The sequence below is a fragment of the Rhinichthys klamathensis genome, unplaced genomic scaffold (genome assembly GCF_029890125.1).
Source record: "Rhinichthys klamathensis goyatoka isolate OS25496 unplaced genomic scaffold, OSU_Roscu_1.1 h1tg000029l_1, whole genome shotgun sequence".
NCBI classification, from domain to species: domain Eukaryota; kingdom Metazoa; phylum Chordata; class Actinopteri; order Cypriniformes; family Leuciscidae; genus Rhinichthys; species Rhinichthys klamathensis.
In genome coordinates this window covers 1737498-1756400 of record NW_026606579.1, presented here as the reverse complement: position 1 = coordinate 1756400, position 18903 = coordinate 1737498, and the positions used below count along the sequence as shown (strand labels likewise).

Here is an 18903-nt window from a genome sequence, read left to right as displayed (position 1 = left end):
GCTGACAGTACAACTTGTAACCCATTTACTGTTCTGCAGACATAATCATATCCCCAGGCCAGTAGCTACATATTAAAATTAATTTAGCTTGAGATGCTACGATGTAAAAAAAAAAGATGTAAAACTTTAACACGTTTTTCAGTATGTTTAAAGTACAAAAAACATTTGGAAATCACTATTTGAAAAGGATAAAGCCACCCATTTTATAAAATGACCTATATTTTCTCTTTAAGAATTTATATTTTTCTCCCAGATTTAGTTTTGAGCACATTTTCTAGAAATTTGATCCCCAAACGTCCGAATCAGACACACACACACACACACACACACACACACACACACACACACACACACACACACACACACGTTGTGTTTTCATGTTTTATGGGGACTTGATTTTTATCCCCTTCCACTAACCCTACCCCTAAACCTTCCAATCACAGAAAACGTTCTGCTTTTTTGCATTTTCAAAAAAACATTACTTAGTATGATTTATAAGCTGTTTTTTTTCTCATGGGGACCAATACAATGTCTCCACAAGGACAAGGATTTCGGATATTGCCATTTTGTCCCCATAGTGTAGGGTTTACCAGGTCCCACACACACACATACACACACAAAATGTGTGTGGAGGAAGGAACACGGGCTCCTCCCGGCGGGTCCCGGGCAGGAAGAGAATGACGTCAGTGTGCTCAGCTCTCAGCAGATTCAGGTTACAGTATTCTGCGTGTGCGCGCATCCGCGTCCGCGCGTGTGTGCTCGTGTTCTTGAATGTCGGATAGTGGCTGGAGGAGGAAAAGCGTGTTTACACAGACGGGCCGAGCGCCTGGGGAATAGCGCACGGCGAGAGGAAGTGAGCCGGCTCGCTGTCTGCCTGCACCAACTTCCTGCTCAGAGAGAGAGAGAGAGAAAAAGAGAGAGAGAAAACAGTCGGGATCCCATTACAGTCCGACTGAGAGCTGCCGAGACGGCCGACAGCATGGAAAAACAGCGCATTATACGGAATTCTTTTTAATAAAGTGAAAAAGGACCACAAAAAGCCCGACCATTACGCACAGGTATGTGGATAATCCATCCAAACTATCTGAATGTTTTATAAATGTATAATTACTTCACAATAACACTAAAAGGAAGAAACCTTCCAAAGTACAGGACTGAAACTTGATATCCTCAAAAAAGAATGAACCTATATCCAAAAGAAGGAGCTGTTTGAAATGTTCAGAAGTGATGTTTAAGACTTAAATGTATACAAGTGAGAGAAATGTATGTGGGAAAAACAACAACGGATCTCTTCTATCACACAAGACACTTCAAGTGTCCACCGTTCCCGTTACTTACGCGCAGTTTACGCACGGCTGATGAAGGTTTGAATACCTGTTGAGCTCACGAGTTCATGATGTATATTTCTAACATTTTGTTGGTTGTACATTTGAAAGCAGGGCTGTTAGAAAGGGCTGAATTTTGGCTCCTGGCGCTTTAAACGCACTAGTAGAGTTTCTGGTTTGTCTGGAAACAGCAGCAGACTAATTGCCATGCGCTTCCGGATTGAAACTGGCAGCAGACAGCATCTTGAAAATGAGTCATTGGGGCAAACAAAGAAACTTCAGTTCAGCCCTATGCAGCTGATGTTACCCCTGCATCTGGATATGCTGAGGGTGATCGATGTTTGTGATCGTCTTTGGGCACGTACTGTAAGTCATAGACTTCATTGCAATAGATAGCAGATGATGCTTTCCTCGGAACTAACCCAAGGTGTCATCAAGTTCACCGCAGGTTATGAACTAACATGTTCAACTATGACAACCAGAGAGTGTCCAAATACTGATACTCGAACTGTTGTTTTATCATTTAAAATAAGATATTTTGCTTTAATAGTGTGCTTGTGTCATCTTTCTTTAAAACTAATGCCACTTTCGAGGCCATTTCCTTATGTTTTGGAGTTTTGGACACAGTCACTGTCACACTGTGTGTAAAGTTCCTCCTATCTACTTCCTGTATGGTTAGATTGGTAGATTTGCAGTTATGCCGGTTTTGGTGTCTCCAGCTTACATTTAAAAACGAGGTATGTGATAAAACAATCTATGGTAATTAGTAGGACTATCTCAGTATTTCAGTATAATTAAACTTACTATTTCTGTACTTTCCCTGAAATGGTTTAAAAGAGGAACCATCATTTCCATCAAACTGCCAATTAGACGCAAGAAGTAAAATGCAGCAAACACTTTAGGAATGTTTTCTGAACCTTTTCTGATACTTTGCTGTTAAATACACTGCCATTTTTAGTGTCCACACTCTTTCTGGAGCCACTATTTGGACACAGACACACACAGCCAGACATTCTCAGATCTGTCTGCGTAATTTCAAGAGCTGGAGTTCTCTCTGGAGAAATGTGGTCGTGGAGAGAAGTCCTTCACGGCTCTCTTTTCTCCCTCTCTTCAGCAAAAGCTCCCTGAATTTTCCACTGCAGTCTGTGTGCGCAGGAAGAGCGCGCATTTAGTCATGGCGAAGTAATGTCTGCGCACACCAACTAATCTCATTACGAGTTTCCGCTGGCGCTACAGTGGAGGGGTTTGTGAGCGCGACGGCAAGTTTGGTGTTTAAAAGCTGTCTAGGGGCCATTCAAAACACTGTGCTTGCAAACGGTCTGTTGCACGAGTCTTGAAAGCTGTGAGCGTGTCACTTTGTGCTGGAGAGAGTCCACCTTCTCATCGTCTTCTCACCTCCTCTTTCTCCTCCCATACACACACACACACACACCGGCAATGTGTGTAAGTTTAAAAAACAGCTTTATCAAGCAGTAAATGCTGCCTGATAAGCCACTGATTGACTAGGCTGCTGCCTTCTGCTTTGGACACACTGTGTTATATCTACAGCCTCCTAATTCCTGTATGGTTAGATGGGTTGGTTAGATTTAAAGGTGTTTTCCATTGACTCTTCGAGCTTCAGTGCTGTAAAAAGTAAACGGTCTGTTCTGTTGTGTTGAAAAAAAACTATTGCTTGATGCAGCTCTCATTTTCAGCCATCTAGAAAAAAAAAAAGTCCTGCTGTAGGCTACACTGAAAATATGACTTGTTTTGCACACAATTTATTAGAAGTACATTTTGAAAAAATTACTTTGCGACATAATATTAAATAAAGTGAGTGTGTAAATCTAAAGTTAGCAGGAGTTGCGATAGTCCTTTCTTCCCTATAGAATGTATATTCAAGTGAAACAGCTTCTCGAAACAAGAAAAAATGGATGATTGTGGTTTGCTATTGGTCGATCTCATGTGAGTGACAGGTTGTCCCGCCCTCCTATATCAAAGAAAAGAAGAGATAGGGAAGGGATTTTAATTAAAGATTACGTGGGCACATGAATTTTTAGAAAATAATTATTTGATAACAAATAGGCTACTACAATATTCCATAAAAAATAACAATTGTTAATTTTGATTTCATGGTGACTTTAAAATATTTCCTCAACTTGCAATTCGGATGTAGTTGCATTTAAAATGATAAAAATAAGTAACATTTAAATTAACAATGAATATTACACTGAAGAGGCTCCGGAAACGAACTACAACTACCTCGAATTTTTGGTACAGAAAACACAATTATCCTAACAATCAATGGATAATCTTTGAGCAGCAGAAAATGAACTCGAGTTGCCGGCTGCATAAACTGCTTAGACTAGTCTTAAAAGTTAGTCATCTCATTTTTTTCTCATCTAACTTTTTAAAATCATTTATATAAGATTGGTCTAATAATTTGAATCCGAAAAGTGAGACAGATTACAGTAACTCTTCTCTAACTGCTTTTTTCCAGTGTATTTCCTGAGGTCCTATGGCATGAGGTCAAAATGCGAGAGCTTGTCCGTGGCATCTAAGCATTTAATGTAGTAAAACAGTGTGTTTTCTTACTGATGTGTAGGCCCAGATGGTATCTGTGGACTTTTTCACATTTTCTGCACCATTTGATGCGGGGGGGGAATGGTCAAACAGAACTGAGGCCACATTTGTACTGCTGGTCTTGATGCCCAATTCCAATTTGTTTGACTATATGCAATATAAAAGTGACCCATATCCGATATCTGCATTTACACTATACACTTGGTGAAACAACCCAAGGTATACGCACTGAGCCAGAAAGGCTTACGTCGAAAAGGAAGTAAAAACAATGCGATCGATCACCAATTTACACAGATCCACGTAAACAACTAAAAACTCTGTATTATTCATGCCAGGCCAGAAGTTGGTGATGTCACTTTGCAAAGAAACACTATGCTCCTATAGACTGAACACTTAATACGTATGCGCATGACGTCACCATTTTCACAAATTCAAGTTTTTGTAGTTTACATGGAGACTATAACAGTATAAAAAACTAAAAACTCTAAAAAAAAAAACTTGTGCTTTGAAACCCGTTTTCAAGAGTTAGCATTTTCAGGCCCCCAAAACAGCATTGTCGTGTAAATGAACGGAATTGTCAAAATGTTTCATAGACAAACATGATGGCGATGTGTCGAAGTTTGTGAAAGAATCCAATATGTATGATTCATTTATTTCATGAAATGTGTAAAAAGCCTTAAACCTAATGACCATGAAGCTGATGCATGCCAGACAGTGGTATAACAACAAAGCCAAGGCAGTGCAGACACACTATGTTTGAGTGTGTGTTTTTTTGTTTAGCGCACACTGTCTTTTATTTATTTGTGTGTCATGAGGTCTCTCGCCCTTTCTACATGCCCAGATGCATTTTTTCATCAAACGGTCTTTAAAAATTCCTGGCTAAGGATTCAAACTTAGCTTCTGTATGGTTTATTTCATTGCTCGCATTGAAAGACAATAAAGAGACCAAAACTCCAGATTTGCACATGCAAATCACATTTGTACACAGCAACTGTGCTTAAAAGGGAGACATTTTTTCCCCTCTTGCAATAATCTAACAATGACTTTTACAGCCACGTTCCACACAGGCACTTCTCCAAACGGCCTAGAGCTTTTGAAATCAGCTTCTTGTGTTTATTCCCTTTGATTAGGGCAGTAAATCTAGGAATCCATGAGTCCGTTTTTCAGGATCTCACATGCAATATGTCAGTCTATAGACGTCCATATGGGCGAGAGCTTTGTGCCAGCACGAAAAGAGAAGAGGAAACCTCCCATTTGTGCCTTGTGTCCGTGTGGTCCCCGCGTTCCTGTGTTTGCTCCCCGCAGCAGGAATTCCTACCTTTCAGCTCGGGATCGGCATTCCCAGGAAGACGCCCTTCAAAGGAGAATTGGAGGAAGTCCTGATATAGACAGTTTTACGGTCGTTTAACGCAGATGCTCCGCTCAGAGGATGCTGGAGCAGGAAATGGTTTCATTTCGCTTCTTTGGGAGTTTGGAAAAAAATTAATGGGCGACAGTATGTGGCGTACGATGAGCTTTTATGTTGTGGCCAAGTGTGGAGTACGAGATCTAACTGTAAATTTCCGTATGATGTATAATGAGATCTGTGTCACATATGTAGAGGAGTAAGGAATGTGTATATATGTGTGTGTGTGTGTGTGTACAGTGTGTACAAGTGCACAGTACTTCCTGATTAATATCTGTATACCGAATTGGCAGCGTTTTTCGAGCACTTCCTCCTTTGTCACCACAGGTTTGGCCAAATCATGCTGTTTGTGTGTATTTACACACACTCTAGCTGATATTCCAATCAAAAGCATCTGAAAAGACTAAAATGAAAGTCTTGTAAAGCAAACATGAAATCAAAATGGAATTTACTTTCTTAGGTTCAGTGTTAAAAATGACAGTGTAAACGCTAAGCAAACCAGGACTAAATGTATAATTTTCTTTTTTTGGTCCAGACAAAGCAAGAGTAAGTGTTTTAGGTTTGATTTTAGCCTCTCCTGTTTGCTCCTTAAGGCTCATTATTTGATCAATCCTTGATGACTTCCAGAGCCATCAGTTTGATGAGCGGGTGAAAGTTTATGCTTGTTCGTCTTTGTCAAAATTATGACAAAGACTTTCCCAAAATAAGGCATTCTGCAACCAGGGAGTTCCTCTTGGCCAATAAAACATTCTCCGTGTCAGAGCTTTCCACACTAGTGAGTCAGCCAGCATCATTTCTCAATCTAGCGCTCCGTCTCGTCCGTTCCCTCCATCCATCGCTCCGTCTCGGGAGAGCCCTGGCTCAGACAGCAGGAGGGCCGCAGTAAACGCCAACCCGCCCTGTTTGACTGACTTACAGTTATCAAAGTGTATGATGTAACCTAACGCTAGTTAAAACTGAGAATTATGTATAAACGTGTACACTCACACACACACACACACACACACACACACACACACTTGACTGCTTTGAATTCTAGTCAAACTGGTTTCCGACGGATGTCAGACCTCAACCTGAGGTCCTTTCTGTCCTCCACCCAGGTCTTCCTGCACTCTGGCCCTCCCCTGCACTGAAAATAAGAAGAAAAAATAGGCAGAAACTCTATTCTACAATACAATTCGTTTACGCAGGGTGTCTTAAATGGATAGGTCACCTAAAAAGGAAACGTCTGTGGTCATTTACTCACCCTCGTGTTATTATAAAGACAGTTAACATTCTTTCCTCTATGAAACACAAAAGGAAACATTTTGAAACCATATGATTGAAAGCATAATTTAACACAGTAATGTTTATGTCTATTGAAACTACTTAACTCTAATTGTAATTATATATAAATCTTTTGATGGAAATAAATGTTGTGATGTTATTTCCATCAAGAGGTGCATACTGTCACAGTTCTGTCACCCTTGTCTGGGTTTTCTCTTGGTATAGTGACAGAGCTGTGACACTCCCGGTTTGTCATGTGTTTGTGTTAGTCTGGTCTGTTGTGAGCACATGGCTGTCATGTTATTTCCTTGTGCCATGTGCTCTCCTGTCAATTGTCAAACCCCGCCCATCTTGTTATCTCATTATTGTTTAATGTCCTTCACCTGCCTGCCTCGTTATGTTCCTTTGTTTGTTCCCTATTTAGTCTCCCTGTGTTTGCAGTCCTGTGCTGGTTCGTTGTCTATGTTCCCTCGTGTTCTTCTTGATGCCTGCCTGAGTTCTCTCCTGTTTTCCCCCCACGGGGTTGTTTTGTTTGTAAGTTTGTTTTGTTTATTAAATAAATTCCGTTCACGCACATGAATCCTCGCTTCCTGTTGTACCCATTCCGTGACAGAACGAACCAGCCAAGATGAGGATTCAGCGGAAGGATTCACACCAGCCACCAGTCTCTCCTATTTCCTGCCCGCGTTATGAACGCATTATTAGGTTCACCGCCTTGAGTTCCCTTCGACAGAAGGGGACGAATGTGAGAGACTTTGCTCTAGAATTCAGCTCCGCTGCAGAGGGGCTGGGGCTGGGTGAGATGGCCCTTAAGGACCTGTTTAATTACGCCCTTGAGGAGCCTGTTGATGTGTGGACAATGACAGGGCTGGAGCGCTTGACGTTCTGGAGATTCGTTGACTTTCTGGAACGACGAGAGAACCCTCCAGTGAGGCAAACTACAGCGGTCCCAGTGGACCTCGGAGAACCTGCAGCGGTTCCAGAGGCGGAAAGCTTGGCGCCACCACCTCGCCATCAGACACGGCGGAGGAGGAGGAAGCGGGAGCCAACTGTCCCCCAAGTCCCGGAGGCCGTCCCTGAGCAGCCCGCTGTCGTCCCGGAGGCCGTCCCTGAGCAGCCCGCTGTCGTCCCGGAGGCCGTCCCTGAGCAGCCCGCTGTCGTCCCGGAGGCCGTCCCTGAGCAGCCCGCTGTCGTCCCGGAGGCCGTCCCTGAGCAGCCCGCTGTTGTTCCAGAGATGCCCACTCTCCCTATTGAACCGCCAGTGGGGATCAGAGAGGCTGCAGCACGGCAGAGACCTCGCAAACGGAGGAGGAGGAGGAGGAGGAGAGGGGCGTCTGCGATCCCACAGGGCTTGGAAGCCATCCCCAAGCGTCTCGCCCTGCCGGCGCCACCCAAGCGTCTCGCCCTGCCGGCGCCACCCAAGCGTCTCGCCCTGCCGGCGCCACCCAAGCGTCTCGCCCTGCCGGCGCCACCCAAGCGTCTCGCCCTGCCGGCGCCACCCAAGCGTCTCGCCCTGCCGGCGCCACCCAAGCGTCTCGCCCTGCCGGCGCCACCCAAGCGTCTCGCCCTGCCGGCGCCACCCAAGCGTCTCGCCCTGCCGGCGCCACCCAAGCGTCTCGCCCTGACGGCGCCACCCAGACGCCTTGCCCCGCCGGCGCCGCCCAAGCACGTCACGTCTGCCGATCCAGACACTGTTCACGTCACGTCTGCCGATCCAGAGACTGTTCACGTCACGTCTACCGATCCAGAGACTGTTCACGCCAAGTCCGCCGAGCCAGTGTCTCCGGACAAGATGGCTGCCGCCGAGCCTGTGTCCGCTTCTGTTCCTGAGCCGGTGTCTGCTTCTGTTCCTGCGCCATGGCCGCCCAAAGGGTCGTCTCCGCCATGGCCGCCCGAAGGGTCTGCCCCGTCTCGGTCGCCTGCACAGCCTGGTCCACCCTGGTCGTCTCCACCAAGGCCACTCGAAGGGTTCCCTACGCCATGGCGGCCCGAATGGGGTTCACCGCCATGGCCGTCTGAACGGGCTTCACTGCCCTGGTCACCTGCTCAGCCGGATCCGCCCTGGTCGCCTGCACAGCCGGATCCGCCCTGGCCACCTGATGGACTGTCTGAGCCACCCTGGTCTTCAGCCTGGAGTCGGGACCCGCCCTTACCCCCCTGGCTCAACCCTCCCGTCCCTCCCTGGCTCCCATCCCTCCCTCCCCTCTCTGTGTATGTGTTCTGATCTGCTTGTCTTGTCTGCTCTTTGGTCTTGCACGTTTGATGTTCTTGTCTTGTTTTTGGTGTCCCTCCTTGGGAACGCCAGGTGGCGTTCCTTTGAGGGGGGGTAGTGTCACAGTTCTGTCACCCTTGTCTGGGTTTTCTCTTGGTATAGTGACAGAGCTGTGACACTCCCGGTTTGTCATGTGTTTGTGTTAGTCTGGTCTGTTGTGAGCACATGGCTGTCATGTTATTTCCTTGTGCCATGTGCTCTCCTGTCAATTGTCAAACCCCGCCCATCTTGTTATCTCATTATTGTTTAATGTCCTTCACCTGCCTGCCTCGTTATGTTCCTTTGTTTGTTCCCTATTTAGTCTCCCTGTGTTTGCAGTCCTGTGCTGGTTCGTTGTCTATGTTCCCTCGTGTTCTTCTTGATGCCTGCCTGAGTTCTCTCCTGTTTTCCCCCCACGGGGTTGTTTTGTTTGTAAGTTTGTTTTGTTTATTAAATAAATTCCGTTCACGCACATGAATCCTCGCTTCCTGTTGTACCCATTCCGTGACACATACATTTGTGGTCAAGATCTTGTATTGACAATGCAAGAGTTCAGCACTCAGCAAAGTCTCTTCCACCACATCCCAAAGACTTACAATGAACTTCCAACAATTCTTTTACAATTTGAGCCTGATGAATCTTGACATTGTCATCCTGGAATATGGCCACAATGTGTCTTCCTACATGGTTGTTGAAGAAATGAAACGCTACAAACTGCATCAATTAGGGTTCGAATAACTGTTGCCAATAACATAAAACGTGATAGAAACATAATAATCACAGCAATCATAGAATCTTTAGCATTTGCCTATTTAAATCCAAACAGCTACTTTTTTTGGCCAGGCAGTGTATATTATACAATGTTTTTGTTTTTTTGTTTTTTCAAAAAATATGTTTCAGCCCCTGGTCAAAGTGTACAGGTTTTGTAATGGATATATAGTGGAATGGAAATATTTCCCAAAATGTAACCAGTGACAAAGAGCAAAAGGTTATGAGTAAATTAAGATAAAGTGTGTGGTTTAAGGGCATGACGACAGCAGTCACAGGAAGCGGCCCAAGCAAGATTTAAACTTCCTGTACTGTTGGGCTTTTAACATTGAGCCACTTCCTGTTGGAGTCAATCCCAGACCACATGCATGAAGCAACTCACTCCTGTTTACTAGAAAATCCTTATCTTACACCCAATGGATCCACTTCCATATTGACTGCAACTTTGCTAAATCAGAGTGCTGGAAAAAAAATATTATTTTTCTTTTAGAAATATCAATGATCCAAGAAGTGTAGTGGAGGAAAATTTAACATCACTCAAATCATGTTGAGTGTCATAACTCGGCATATGTCTAAGGTTTCTTGAAGGAATAAGAGTAGATATCTTTATGCACATCCTGTTTTGTGATATCGCAGCTTCCTGTTTGTGTCCAACCACAGCGCCACAGTATAAAGAACACTTTTAGGCATTTTTCTGCTCTGAAATCCATTCACAAAAACGGGATGATCTAACTATCCTTATCTGCAACATGGGCGGCCATCCAATGTGTAAAGATCGAGTGTGTGCGTCTTTGCATGTTGCACTACTTTTGTCAGTATGAAGGTCTGATAATGACGGTTTGGGTGATTGTTTAATGATTCAGCAGCAGATAATATAAAGGGAAGTGTTTAACTTCACGTTTTTTCCCTATGTTATTCTGGATCAGATATTTTGATAAAACAGAACTCATACACTACCATGCAAAAGTTTACGTTTAAAAAAAAATGTTTTTGAAAGAAGTCTCTTATGCTCACCACGGCTGCATTTATTTTATTTAAAAATACAGTTATAACTGTAATATTATTAAATATTATTACAATTTAAGCTGTTTCTATTGTAATATATTTTAAAATGTAATTTATTCCTGTAATGGAAAAGCTGAATTTTCAGCATCTAGTGTTCAGTTCAGTGTTACACGATCCATGTTGATTGGCTGCTCAAGAAACATTTATTTTGTGTAAACTGTGATGCATTTAGCAGCTTTTGAAATTTGTTCAGTCTTTACTGTAACTTTTGATAATGTAATGCATCCTTGCTGAATAAAAGTATTAATTACTTTTTTTTTTTATCAAAAAACCTTTAAGCAGTAGTGAAAATTATAGAACTGAATTTTTATTTTTGGGTGACCTATATGTTTAAAAAATTCCCTTAATGCTTGTAGGTTTTTGAACTATGTTGTGCCCCCTTAACCCCCTTATCACTACCTGGTCCCTTTAATCAATGTTCATAAACAGGGTCTTGTGGACAAACTCCATGTTTGCCTTGTTAGTAATCTCTGTTCACAAGTGGGTGTATTTGCCTGCCTTTGAACGGACACCTCCATCCCAAAGAGGGACGGTCGATGCTGGAACATGTTGCTTGTTTGCGAGCCATTCCTGTGTCAGTCTTTCTGTCTGATAGCCCTTTGTTGTTTATGAGCCTGTGCGTTAATGTACAACAGAACAGGAAATGCTTGCTGAGTTTGTGGGAGGGCACCCAGGAATGACGTTTTTTGTTCATGCGAGAGTTGAAGAGAGGGAAAAGGGGAAATTAAAGGGAGAAGATGGATTCAGGAGCACGAACACGCGTTCTTTAATGTGGCTGGATTTATACGACTGATGCTCCGGTCTCTCCCATTTCACCACTTCCTGTGAGAAACCTGCATGGATGGTTAAAGGAAAGTTTTTACAAAGCAAACGCAATCGCTCCTAGAAGGATGTCTGATTATCAGATCAAGGCGCCGGTCCGTACACATCCAGACACAAACTAAATTTGGCTTTGCGGTACCACAAGATCTTCCTTCAGATACTCAAACCTTGTTATGGTCATTAAAAAGCGTCCTCATGCCACCTTTTCTTGACCAATAAACAAGCAATGCAAGTAGAGTGTAACCTTGGCTAATTTAAATTAGATAGGCACTTAGTGAAATTACAACACACTCTCACCTCGTTCACATTGCTTTAAATCCGTACCGGAAAAAAACAGCATTGTTACGAAATCTAGCAAGCAGCATTTTGAGGTGCTATTGCGACAGCTGCTCCAAAACTTTGAATACCTAATTTTAGCCAAAATTCTAAGGTAGCAAGACATCAAACTAGGTTTTGTAAAAGAATTTCAGCCTGATTATGATTATTAAAATGTAAACATACTGTTGATATTAATAATGTGACTTCTCTGGTCTAACAGATATGGAGAGTGCCATCACGCTGTGGCAGTTTCTGCTGCAGCTACTGCTGGACCAGAGCCATAAGCACCTGATTTGCTGGACGTCCAATGACGGCGAGTTCAAGCTGCTCAAATCGGAAGAAGTCGCCAAACTTTGGGGCCTACGCAAAAACAAGACCAACATGAACTACGACAAACTTAGCCGAGCACTACGCTACTACTATGACAAGGTTACACACGCTCACATTTCACAAATGACAGCGTCTTTCAGACGTCTGACCAATGATATTCGTCAATCCGATCTCATGAGGAAACTTAACTTACGTGATTTTGTAGAAGTAATTCGTACAGAATTGTACCATTTTTTAGAAGAATCTTAAGCATTAAGGTCCACCCCTTAACCTAACAGTTAGTGGGGCAGATTGTACGAAAACGTATGACTGAGATCGTACGAATTGGCCACCTAATGTAAAACAGCTACAAACTGCAATGAGAGTTTGTTGTAACCATCCTCTTTCTCTTGCAGAATATCATAAAGAAGGTGATTGGTCAGAAGTTTGTGTATAAGTTCGTCTCATTCCCTGATATTCTGAAGATGGATCCCCAAGCAGTGGAGCTCGGTCGGGACGGGGGTCACGTCGCTGGGGGCGTCATGTTACAGGAGGTGGAGTCTGACGGTGAGGGGGAGGAGTCTCCGAAGCTGTCGCTGTCATCGCTGAGAAGTCCCGTCTGTAGGAACGAGTATCTTCACTCTGGTCTGTACTCGTCCTTCACAGTCAGTTCCCTCCAAAGCCCGCCGCTACTGCGTCCAATCAAAACCGAGAAGCAGCGAGGTGGCGAACGAGAGGAGGAGGGACAAACAGTGATTCGGTTTGTCACTAACCGATCAGAGAAGGTCGTTCCCCTCACATCCTCCCCGCCACCTGCATCCGCAGATGTTTTCTTCACTTCGAAATCCTCCCCCTGCTCGTCCCGCAGCCCCTCCCCCACTCATAGCCCCGTCTATATGTTGCGGCAGGGGCGGAGCCCGGAGGCTCGCATAGACGAATCAGAGCAGATCGCTCAGCCTCTAAATTTATCATCCGGCCACAGGGAGCGAGCCCAGAATCAGGCCACGCCTCCCGAGAGGAGGACCGGTAACAACGGACTGCCTCCCAAAGCTCGGAAACCCAAAGGGCTGGAAATCTCCGCCCCTTCCATTTTGCTTTCAGGAAGTGACTTGGGCTCCATCGCCCTCAACAGCCCAGCACTGCCCTCAGGGTCCCTTACGCCAGCCTTTTTCACTGCACAGGTATCAAACTATGTCACATATTCTTGTATTTGTATGTTCACACAGCCTAACACGCATAATACACACATTATACTAATATTTAATTTAATACCAAACATTATTGATAAAGATTGTGCAAATTTAAATGAAAAGTTTTTTGTGCTCTATAGAATATAGTGTTGTTAGCCTAGCAACATGCTAATGTGAATCTCTATTGGAATCAACAGTGAAAAGGCAAGCTAAGCAGTAGATAGCAAGGCAGCAAGGTGTTTGGAAAATAGGTAATATCGGCCTGATTATGAAAATGGAGTCAGTGACTCCCTCTAGTACATTAGACATTTACTTATATTTACCAAAAGTATTAATAAAAGTAGTCTAAGTAAAGATGGACTATGTACTAAATAAGTACAAACTATTTTTATGCTTGGTTAAATCATGTTGTTAGCTAAGCAATATGCTAATTTTGCCCTATTTTGTGTGAGATTGTTGCTGCCTATGTAGAGCTTTCGAATCAGGTTTCATTTAGTTGTTGGCAGCTTTTTAGGTTTTGGAACAGAGCTACAAATGAACTCAAAAACATTCTCTCCGGCACTTTTTATAGGCCTTCAACAGGTAACAAACAGACAGGACACACACCTATACTGGTAATATAGCTATTCTGTGAGATGTTTTGGTCTTTGCTGGGTGTGTAGGGAGAATTGTGTGGCAGGTGGACGGGTTTTTTAAAAAGAGGTAGAATGAGACAGGACGAGGTAAAAGACTAGACAGAAGGGCACAAGCGAGAGAAGAGAAACCTGTAAGTAAAGCCATATGTCCGTAATCTCGCACACTACAGCATAGTGACACGGGACAGAGAAAAACAGAGCGAGAACGTGAAATTGATTTCACATGCTGCCCTATAGCCACAACCTGGTGATCCAAAGTCCATGACCCATGGGAAGCTACATGCTCATGTAGAATTCTCTCTCACTTTCTCTCTTAAAGGGACAGTTCACCTTAAAATTTATTTTCCGTCATCATTTTCTCACCCTCATGACTTTCCAAACCCATACAACTTCAATGCTGACGTGAACACTATCGTATGCTTACAGCCGAACGCATAATCTTTCAAAGTATGCACCATTTGATAGCGTGCACTATTTCGCTCTAGAAGTTTTGACCCAAAACATTTCTTTGTACTCTTATAAACTAGAGCGGGTATCCCTCAACCCCCTCACAAAAAGCAATCATCAATGTGGGCGTGTGTTGTTGTTGTTCTGTCGCATTCGTTTTTTTACGACTGTGAACATCAGGTCGGGCAATGTTGCCACCTTGTGGACCAACTAATTAGTGCAAGAAAATTCAAGGCGCTTGTGCAAACTGAGTATGCACAGTTAGAAAAATGTTTGCTGTGCAGTGTGCACAAGGCGCGTACTATGCTGATGATAACATTTACGGCACACACATTACTCATAGCCTAGCATGCGCATAAAAAGTATACTTTAGGCTTTATTCAGTGGAACACCAAAGGAGAAGTTAAGCCGCTCTTTTCCTTACAACAAGTGAAAATTCATCCAAGGAATTTTTTTTCAGTCTTAAATCTTTTGTTCCTATTGTAGGACTTCAGTCAACTTGTACTTGGTGCCTTTTTGCTGTTTGACATTCCCCAGGCCCTGTTTACACCTGGCATTAAGATGCCTTTTGGTCGATCGGATCACAAGTAAACGACGCTAAATAAAGGTGTAAACGGGGTCTAAAACGTTTTAAGTCTACTTTCGACTACTTCCAGAGGTAGTTAAAAACGCATTAGACCGGATTGCTTTCGTAGTGTAAACCCTCATGTGGTCAAATGTGTTCAAACAGCCACAAAAGACTCTCCGCCTACTGACCTAATGCGTAAACATTATGGGATGTGCTCTAGTCAGACGGGATTTAAACTTTGTCGCCTAAAGACCCAAGCTTGCTTGAAGCCGAAAAACGTACCAAACACAATGTTCTCTCACCATTCCTGATTTCTAACACACACTCGGTGTTCAGCATGGTCTCGTGGCTGTCAGAGCAGAAACAAATGCTACTGCTGTGTTTTTCTGTCATCTCCGGTATCGTTCATATTGCGGAATCTTATTGGTCCATTAGATCGAAGATCTAGATCTGAGAAAGCCCATTCATAGACCCTCCCCTTGAAGAAATCAGGACAGAAGTGGTTCAAAGTTGACAAAAGAGATGGATTAAAACACCAGATGTAAACGGGAATGTGTCTCCCTCGTCTACTTGTGATCCGATCGACCAAAACGCATTTTAATATCAGGTGTTAAACAGGGCACTAGTGACCATCGTCTTTGTTGTATAGAAAAGAGCATTTGGGACACATGTCCACAGAAGACAAAAGTTAAACAGGTTTTGAATGACATGAGGTTGAGCACATGACAGAAGTTTAATTGGGGGTGAACTGTTGCTTTAAACATCCTAAAACAGACAGTTATTTCATAACCCCAGATTGAGCAAAGACTGCTCAGACATATTATCTATGTCCAGGACAGTTGAATTTAAAGAAACTGCATTTGTGCTGCATACCCTTAACGCTGCAAATTTGTCCTGTTCACGAAAAAAATCTGGGACATTTTTAAAGGGGTGCTCAGACTTCTTCCGCATGACAGGCTTCAATGCTATGGCCTTGCCTGCTAAATGAAACACAGACGTGCCTGGACATGCAGAGACTCACATTCGTCTCTCCAAAGTTTCGGGATTTCATGATCCATGACTTCAGTGACTAACTAATACAAATACCATCTCATGTTCCTGTTCCCCCCTTTCACAACACCTTCTTTACTCCTCTCTCTTCAGACTCCCTCTGGATTGCTGTTGACGCCCAGTCCTCTCCTGTCCTCCATTCATTTCTGGAGCAGCCTGAGTCCCGTAGCCCCTCTCAGCCCCGCCAGGCTACAAGGCCACAGTTCACTCTTTCAGGTACGCACAAAACATTCCCAAAACCTTCACCTATAAAAATAGGAATCTGAATGTGAGAATGTGGTTGTTCATTTATTTTGGTTTAGCATTGACATGCGAGCATGTTTTAGAAAGGGATTTGCTTGTGTTTTGCTAGCGTGCGTTTGTGTTTGGTGTCGTGTTTCAGTTTTCATGTGAGCGAGAGGGGAAATCCTGTGGATACTTCCTGTTCTGACCCGAGGGAGAGTGTGTAGGGAGGTGTGTGTGAGCGAGAGAAAAAGACAAAGCAAACTGTATATTTATGCTCATCTTGCTTTTTGAGGGGAGCGTTCCAGTCTTTACTGTAAACATCGCTAGGCAGCAGGAAACCATTATGGTAATCACAGCGACTGCTTGACTCTGCCTTTACAGGAATAGTGACAGTTCTTGATGTGCACTTTTACTACCACACACACACATACACGTACAGACAGATGCGTACACTCACTCCCCCACTCTCACTTCCTCCCTGGGCGGCTGTAGTGGGAGTTTTCTGGTTGGTCACATGACTGTCGTTCCTGACGTTATTGGCTGCGGTGGAAAACTCTTGCTGCTCGTCTGTTTTTTTTTAATTATTTTTTTAAATTCCACTCTTCTTCTTTTCTTATTATTTTCTATACCTGTAAAATAAAGAACTGAAAAAAAGATGCTTTTAAGATGTTTTCGAGTCACTCCGGGAAACGGATTTACTGGTGTATGAGTGTGTGTGTATATTAGGGTTTGGAAATAAGCTACAGATGTTTCCGCTCTGCATTGGATATGGGGGAAAAACAGCTTCCTGTTAAAAAAGGGAGGGGGTGATAACTGAAAAAGACTCTGTCTGTGTGTATAGTCAGCTCTCACATAACAGGAAGTTCCTCTCCTAGCACTACCATGATGCCTTATGACTACGAGTGTGTTTGTTATGTGAGCCACAAAGACAAGCTTTTTTTTTGTGGGGAGAAAAATGTGTTAGGGAAGATATTTAGGAACTTAAAAAAAATACTCCGGTCATATTTCACCTAAAAATCTAAAGAAATACTAAATAAAATGCTTTTTTTGTATTTTGACTTTTTTGGTAAATTTATGAAGTCCAATTGTAACTTCACAATTTGTTGTACTGAATTTAATTTATGGTTTTAAAAATAAGAATAATAAAGTAAATAATTTAATCATTAAATCATCACAATGCTAAAATTGGTCCCACAGGCTTACTTTTGTTTCTTTATAACACACACCTGGGCATTTCTTTATTAGGTTCAACCCAATAATGTCAACATACAAACACTACTTACTAAATAAATAAAAGGAAATATCAGGTAGTATTTAACCTCAAAATAAAATAAAAAATTATAACAACATTAGTAATAATGATAATAATAATATATTGCTTATTAAAAACTACATGGACATTTCTTAATAAGATTTGCCCATTAAGATGTGAACTTATTTGTCCCGGTCAAGTTCCTATTACCATTAGACGACACTTCCTGATACAATTATTTGCATGTGTTTTTTAAACACTAAGAAGCATTTGCGTCACAGTTACTATATGAACACATTGTGATTCAGTATGTGTGGCATTACCTCAATGTTCTGTTTGCTTTCTGACTCTCTCACAGTTCCCCACCCTGTTGAACGGGCCGCTCCCGGTACCCCTCCCCAACCTGGACTCCTCCTCCCTCCTCCTGTCCTCCAGCGCTCAGAAATCCTGATTTCTGGACAGTTCATATATCCACCCCCCAGAGTTAAACCTTTACTCTTACACTAAGGAGGAATTATGGACCTTCGTGTCATTTTTTGAGCCAGACTGCACTTCACCCTCTTGTGGCCACCTTCACCTATAGCACCCTCTTCAGTTCTGTTGAGTTTTGGACCAGCAAACTTTGTGTTTTCTTTTTCAACTCAGGCTGCAATCCAACAAGCTCACCAAATTCCTCCGCAAGCTTTTAAAATAGGGAATTATTATGAGGTAATGCCAAAGAACATGAAGTGTCCTTTTGAGAAGATGGTGAGTCATTGGAAATGGAGCCTTAGAGAATCTGTAGTCTCATTTTATTGGAGAACATGTTCAAGACTGACCTTTTTGGCAGGTTATTTTGCAGTCTCTTCGACAGTTTCAAATCGAGACAAACGATGCTGGACGACATGAAACGCGTTCAAACCAGCGTAGACTTTCTGTTCCTCCTCAAAACATGATGCTTTCCAACAGTTCTCCATTCCCAAGGTGCTTCAACTGGAAAGATCTCCCCGTTTTGTCGACCAGTTCAGACTTCGAAGAAACATTTAAACCATATTAAAGGAATCTCGTTTGCATTTAAGTCTCTTTTTTTATTTTTTTTTCTGAGGCTGTGAACCGGGTTTCTGTTTGTCTGATATTGTATAATATTGCGTTATATGCACTGTGCTTTAAATGTACTACCGGCTGTGCCTTTTGTGTAAGAATTGTGTATTTGTATTATTTTCCTGCTTAAATACATTTTGTAATAGACGAAATTCCATTTCAATATTGGAAAGAAAAGCTTTGTAATAGCTTCCGGTTATTTTTTTCATTAATGAATTGATTAAAAAGTGTATTCTCGTATTGATTTTATATTTTTTTGCTTTTCAAGAGTCAAGAAAATGTGCCTTGTGTTTTATAAATAAAATCAAGCATTGAATGCGACTCGACATCCTCACGTCTGATCAAACACCTCGCACCATTTCAGG

At 42.8% G+C, this 18903-nt stretch overlaps 1 protein-coding gene across 1 annotated transcript; it reads left to right on the top strand.

Moving 5' to 3' along the window:
• Positions 1-715: 715 nt before the first annotated feature.
• elk3 (ETS transcription factor ELK3) lies at positions 716-18859 on the top strand. Its single transcript, XM_056245244.1, has 5 exons — positions 716-1058; positions 12003-12211; positions 12508-13272; positions 16075-16197; positions 17817-18859. Exons 2-5 carry the CDS (start codon positions 12005-12007, stop codon positions 17907-17909), a joined length of 1188 nt encoding a protein of 395 aa, XP_056101219.1. The 5' UTR covers positions 716-1058; positions 12003-12004; the 3' UTR covers positions 17910-18859.
• Positions 18860-18903: the final 44 nt, after the last annotated feature.